Source organism: Sorex araneus, chromosome 6 (genome assembly GCF_027595985.1).
Source record: "Sorex araneus isolate mSorAra2 chromosome 6, mSorAra2.pri, whole genome shotgun sequence".
NCBI lineage: Eukaryota > Metazoa > Chordata > Mammalia > Eulipotyphla > Soricidae > Sorex > Sorex araneus.
In genome coordinates this window covers 48,457,173-48,464,119 of record NC_073307.1, presented here as the reverse complement: position 1 = coordinate 48,464,119, position 6,947 = coordinate 48,457,173, and the positions used below count along the sequence as shown (strand labels likewise).

At 35.8% G+C, this 6,947-nt stretch overlaps 1 protein-coding gene across 1 annotated transcript; it reads right to left on the bottom strand.

Moving 5' to 3' along the window:
* Nucleotides 1-4,485: 4,485 nt before the first annotated feature.
* On the bottom strand, nucleotides 4,486-5,460 carry LOC101558477 (olfactory receptor 14A16-like). Its single transcript, XM_004622061.2, has one exon. It carries the CDS (start codon nucleotides 5,458-5,460, stop codon nucleotides 4,486-4,488), a length of 975 nt encoding a protein of 324 aa, XP_004622118.2.
* Between the last annotated feature and the right edge of the window lie 1,487 nt (nucleotides 5,461-6,947).

Below are 6,947 nucleotides of genomic sequence, written 5' to 3'. Positions count from 1 at the left end.
CACAACTGGACAACCACATGCAAAAAAATGGGTTTAGACCTTGACCTGACACCATGCACAAAAGTCAGATCAAAATGGATTAAAGACCTCAACATTAGACCACAAACCATAAGGTACATTGAAGACAAGGTCGGCGAAACCCTCCAAGATATTGAAGATAAGGGTATCTTCAAAGGTGACACGGAACTAAGCAATCTAGTAAAAACAGAGATCAACAAATGGGACTACATTAAACTTAAAAGCTTCTGCACCGCAAGAGATACAGTGACCAGAATACAAAGACTATCCACAGAATGGGAAAGGATATTTACACAATACCCATCAGATAAGGGGTTGATATCAATGGTATATAAAGCACTGGTTGAGCTCTACAAGAAGAAAACATCCAACCCCATCAAAAAATGGGGCAAAGAAATGAACAGAAACTTTACCAAGGAAGAAATACGAATGGCCAAAAGGCACATGAAAAAGTGCTCTACATCACTAATCATCAGAGAGATGCAGATCAAAACAACCATGAGATACCACCTCACACCACAGAGAGTAGCACACATCCAAAAGAACAAAAGCAACCGCTGTTGGAGAGGATGTGGGGAGAAAGGGACCCTTCTTCACTGCTGGTGGGAATGCCGACTGGTTCAGCCCTTCTGGAAAACAATTTGGACGACTCTCAAAAAATTAGATATTGAATTCCCATTTGACCCAGCAATACCACTGCTGGGAATATATCCCAGAGAATCAAAAAAGTACAATCGAAACAACATCTGCACATGTATGTTCATCGCAGCACTGTTTACAATAGCCAGAATCTGGAAAAAACCCGAATGCCCCAGAATGGATGACTGGTTGAGGAAACTTTGGTACATCTATACAATGGAATACTATGCAGCTGTTAGAAAAAAGGAGGTCAAGAATTTTGTAGTTAAGTGGATGGGCATGAAAAGTTTCATGCTGAGTGAAATGAGTCAGAAAGAGAGAGACAGACATAGAAAGATTGCACTCATCTATGGTATATAGAATAACAGAGTGGGAGACTAACACCCAAGAACTGTAGAAATAAGTACCAGGAGGTTGACTCCATGGCTTCGAGGCTGGCCTCACGTTCCGGGGAAAGGTCAACTCAGAGAAGCGATCACCAACTACATTGCAGTCGAAGGCCATGTGGGGGAAGGGAGTTGCGGGCTGAATGAGGGCTAGAGACTGAGCACAGCGGCCACTCAACACCTTTGTTGCAAACCACAACAGCTAATTAGAGAGAGAAAGCAGAAGGGAATGCCTTGCCACAGTGGCAGGGTGGGGTGGGGGGGAGATGGGATTGGGGAGGGTGGGAGGGACACTGGGCTTACGGGTGGTGGAGAATGGGCACTGGTGAAGGGATGGGTTCCCAAACTTTGTATGAGGGAAGTGTGAGCACAGAAGTGTATAAATCTGTAACTGTACCCTCACGGTGATTCTCTAATTAAAAAAAAAAAAAAAAAAAAAAAAACTTCAAAAAAAAAAAAAAAAAAAAAAAAAAATCGTGGTTTTTTTTTTTTTTTACCAGAGTGCCCCAAAACAGATGACTGGTTAAAGAAACTCTGGTACATCTACACAATGGAATACTATGTAGCTGTCAGAAAACATGAAGTCATGAAATTTGCATATAAATGGATCAACATGGAAAGTATCATGTTGAGTGAAATGAGTCAGAAAGAAAGAGACAGACATAGAAAGATTGCACTCATATGTGGAATATAATGTAACTGAGAGGTACAAGTTGGCAACGATGCAACTTCTGGTAGATATCTCTTTGGACTTAGTTACTAAAATACTAAATTACAGAAACCCAAAACTGAGAGGCCGGTAAGTGTGGTCACTCGACCTCATACCTCTTCATCCTCAGCAATGGAAAACAAATTATCTAATGCTTCCTTTTCAGCAGGTCTGACTTTAGGGGAGAGACTCTCCAAACAATAATAGTGAGTTTTGTTGAAATATTGTATGCAATCAAAGTGAAAGTAAAGTGAAATTTATTAGTTACACAGGCGGGGGGGGGGGCTAGGGGCGTGGGGGGGTTAGGGGTGTGGGGGGGGCGAGGTGGAGCTATACTGGGACTCTTGGTGGTGGAATATGAGCACTTGTGAAGGGATGGGTATTCGAGCATTGTATAACTGAGATTTAAACCTGAAAACTTTGTAACTTTCCACATGGTGACTCAATAAAAAATTTTAAAAAAATAAAAATAAAAATCGTGGTTTTTAAGGAAACTAATGCCCTGAATAAACTTTGTAGTCTAGACCTAATGGGAACCACTGTATAAGTGTTCTTAACCTTTAGTGTGTGAAAGTATTCCTTTATTTCAATTTCATTTAAATGCCATATCCAAAAAATAATCCCTACAATAAAAGCCGGAGTGATAGTACAGCAGGTAGGGCATTTGCCTTGCACTCGGCCAACCCTAGTTCGATTCCCAGCATCCCATATGGCCCCCCAAGCATTGCCTGGAGTAATTCCTGAGTGCAGAGCCAGAAGTAACCCCTGAGCATCACTGGGTGTGACCACCCCCCAAAAAAATTCCTACAATAATTACATCTTTCCCTATATTTAATGAGATGGAGTTATTTCCGTATGAGGTCTTTATATTTGTGGTTTTTATCATTGCAACAACTTCATACATTATAATTTCATTAAAAAGTAAGTGTGTGCATTATTTTCAAAGACTAATAGGAAAAGAATGTATATTTTAAAATTAAAAATTGATAGAATATTTTTTATTGAAGAATGCTTTTGAAACAAATAAAATTGTTAAAAGAAATTCAAGTACAATTCACATAGAATGTTAATAATTTTAAGTAAATTAACTTCAAGTTTCTATAATTAATCAATTATATAAAAGAAAATTGCATACAACAAAAAGCACTGAGTTTCAGAAGGCAATGATTGTATTTAAAGCAAAACAACAAACTTAAAATGTATGCAAATGTTACAAATATTTATAGAAGGTAGGATCAAAGCTGAGTTAGATCAGAAAGAAAGAGATGATACAGAATTATCTTTATAATTTGTGGGACTTAAAGATACACAGCAAAGTTGCTACGAAGGGCCAAAGGTAACATAAAGGAAGAAAGGATCCACACAATAAAATTTGTGGGGGAAGGTTAAAAGGGAAGGACATTGGTGTCCTTGGGGCGTGAAAAAGGTACACTGGTTATGGGTGTGGTATTGGAATTCTATGCATGAGAAATTATCTTTAACAGTATTGAAAATCACAGTCATCCTAATCAATAGAAATATTTTTTTTTTAATTTAAGGGATGGAGAGATGTACAATGGGTGGGGTTTTTGATGCAGTCAACCGGGTTTGGTCCCAGCATCTCATATGATGACCAGAGCACTGCTAGAACTAATTCCTGAGTGCAGAGGCCGGAGTAACCTCTGAGCACTGCCAGTTATGGTCCAAAACAAAAACAATAAAACAGAGTGATACAATGATTTAATTCTATACAAATAGTTAAGTTATACAGAAAAACATTAAATAAAGTACACTAAAATGAAAACTAATATATTTTACCAATAAATTAAAATCTTTTAAATATTTTGAGTATATGAAATATTTGAGTTTACATAATAAATATAATTTCCACCACTACTATTCAGAATGAAAATCAGTACAATTATGAAAATCAAGCAGGGCATTAAATAAAATTAAAATTATTAAGTATTAATCATCTTTATTTATTTTTGTCTAGGAGAAATTAACTTATCTTATATTTAATTTTATTTATAAGATGAGATTATTTATAATTTAAACAACGAAATCTAGAATATGTTGATATGAATCATAGAGTCCATATAATGTGGATATATAATAGTACTTTGATGAACAGGCTGAGTGAAAATTCAAATTGAAGAAATTTGCCTACATAATAAACCTGTGTTTTAACACCTAACCAGAGAGAGAGAACAAAAGGGAATTCCCTGCCATAGTGGCAGGGTGGGGTGGGGGGAGATGGGACTGGGAAGGGGGGGTGGGATGTTGGGTTTACTGGTGGTGGAGAATGGGCACTGGTGAAGGGATGGGTTATCAAACTTTGTAAGGGAGAAACATGAGCACAAAAATGTATAAATCTGTAACTGTACCCTCACGTTGACTCACTAATTAAAAATAAACTATTAATAAAAAAATAAATAAATAAATAAATAAACCTGTGTTTTTTTTTCAAAAGCTTGCTTCAAGGCAGTTCCACTATATGTAAAAGAATATAATAATATTCTATTGTACACAATAGAATACATGTTAATATTCTATTATATTAAAAGACTATGCCTTACAGATATTCTTTATATATAATAGAATATATTCTATATATGTTTGTGTTTATGACTTTAATTTTTTGAAATGATGTGGAAAAATCATCTCCAAATGTGAATAAAATTATAAATTTTTATCTTATTTAATAGCAAAAAGCTTTTTGCTAATCTCTGGAGTTATATTAGTTTTAAAAGATCAAACTTTTGGTGCTATCTTTATTATTGTTATTTTGTTACTGAATATAAAAGCAGTTTTTCTCAACATTCTCCAGAAGGCTGCCTTCATGTCTTTGTTCTTGAGGCTATAGATGATGGGATTCAGAGTTGGTGGCACTACAGTATAGAAGACAGATACCATCAAATTCCAGATAGAAGGGGACTTTGGCACTGGCTTTAGGTATGCAATGGACCCTGTATTAAGGAAAATAGAAACAACTAGAAGATGAGGAATGCATGTTGAGAAGGCTTTTGACCTGCCTTCAACTGATGGAATCCTCAGGACTGTGGAGAATATATGAATATAAGAAACCAGGATGCAAATGAAACACATAATACCTAAGGATGTTGTGATAATGATGGCTCCAAACTCAGCAAGGAACTTCTCTGAGCAGGCAAGTTTGAGTAATGGGGGGATCTCACAGAAGAACTGATGGACAAAATTTGACCCACAAAACGATAATGAGAAGGTAGCGGACGTATTCAGAAACCCAGAAACAATCCCACTAAACCAGGATGCAGCTACCATCTGCTCACAGGCCCCTTTCCTCATGATGAGCTGGTAGTGTAGGGGGTGGCAAATAGCTGTGTATCTGTCATAGGACATCACTGTGAGCAATGCCAACTCTGTACAAGCAAATAAAACAACCAGAAAGACTTGTGCTATACATCCCAAGAACGATATGGAGCTATCCTGTGTCAAAGACTGAGTAATGGCCTTGGGAACAGTGACAGAAATGAAGCACACATCTAAAAATGATAATGTCCTCAGAAAAAAATGCATAGGACTATGAAGATGCTGGTCGAAGGTGGTCAGAAGGACAATGAGAAGGTTGCCAACTAGAGCTGTCAGGTAGATAAGTATGAACAATACAGCATGGAGAATTTGATGTTCCCGAATGTCTGAAAATCCCTGGAGGATGAATTCAGTTGCCAACATGGTGATATTTGCCATGATAATGTTTTCCTGAAGCTTAGGAGAAGGAAAACACTATAAGATAAAATGTTTATCACTAATGTGTAGATACAGATCTTGAAATTTTCATTTATTTCTGTTACAAAACAAAATTACAGTTTGTTTCTGAAGCAAAACTACTGGATAGACACCAGTCTACCAGGATCTCTCTTAGCTTTCCTATTCTAGTTATGTTTCCTTGAAATGGAATAGAGAAATAATATTAATTTGAAAATAAATGATATCTAAAAATTTTAGGAGAAACCATGAATTAAATTTTAATTATAGACTAGAAAATTATGTGCTTCTCATTAAGGGTCTTCATAACTACTTATAATTCTCTAGCTAACAATGTTCATCAGCTATTTTTTTAAGGTTAGCATTTTATTATTCATAATAATTATAAAAGTTATAAATTTTTTAAATTATAAAAAAGTTTAATAGAAAAATATCTCTTCTAAATATGTCTAAGCCATAGGCAACTGAGACAACCTTAGGTAACTGCTAAAATGAGTAATTAAATGTAAATGTAGATCCCTAACCTAGTGCTAAAAGAGTTGCGCAGTGATTATTATTACTCTGAAATTCTTCACAAAATCCATGAGGTAGCCATTCCTATCTATTTTACTAAATTCTTCTAAAATCCTTTACGTAGAAAGAACATTTTTTGAAAATTAAAAATAGAGGCATTTTTTGTTACAGTGTCCTGAAAAGCATGGCAGTTTTATCCCTTTTAACCTTCTGTACTTGTGAAAGTTAAGGGACTGTCAGGAAGTCCCGATGCCTTTTAGCAAACCCTTTCTCTAGTAATTAAATCATGATTGATCCTTGGGAGTTAAGAGGGGAACAGGATTTAGATTAATGGCAAGCAAATGACCAGTGGTTCTACATTAACAGAAAGAGAGATAAAGCATAAAAAATTATAACTAAATAACATCTCACCTTCACTGTGGTAACAGTCCATAAGTGATTACAATAGTCATTCTTACTCTCAAATGTTGGTCTAATTCATCAGGAATCACTTATATGTCTGGTGCCAATCTAAATATTTGCCTTTATCTTATGCCATCGTTTTGCAGATATCAGGATGTTTTTTTCTCCACTCTGAGATGGCCTGTTGAGCAGGTTTCAGTATGATCAAGGAAATACTCTTGTCCTTATTTTCAGTGTCCCAACTGCCCTGGCAGCCCTCCTGGTGCATGGTGAATGATGTCATATATTTAGTTGAATACCCAAAATTCTAAGAAAATAACTGTTTTTCCACAATTGACATAATTTACTATTATTTTAACTATTATTATGGAATATATGAAAATAATAGATTCAGAGTTTTAATTCTTCCAGGGATCTAAAATCTAGGTATTCATTCACACAGTATGCTATCTAATTCTCTCAAGGTAGGATGATAGGGATTAAGTTGATCTACTCTAAAAATAATTTCACAAGAGAAAGCTTTCTCTTGTCTTATAAGAGACTTTCAGGAAAAT

Coding starts and splice junctions, on each gene's coding strand:
- LOC101558477 (XM_004622061.2), bottom strand. CDS start 5,460: ATGGCAAATATCACCATGTTGGCAACTGAATTCATCCTCCAGGGATTT.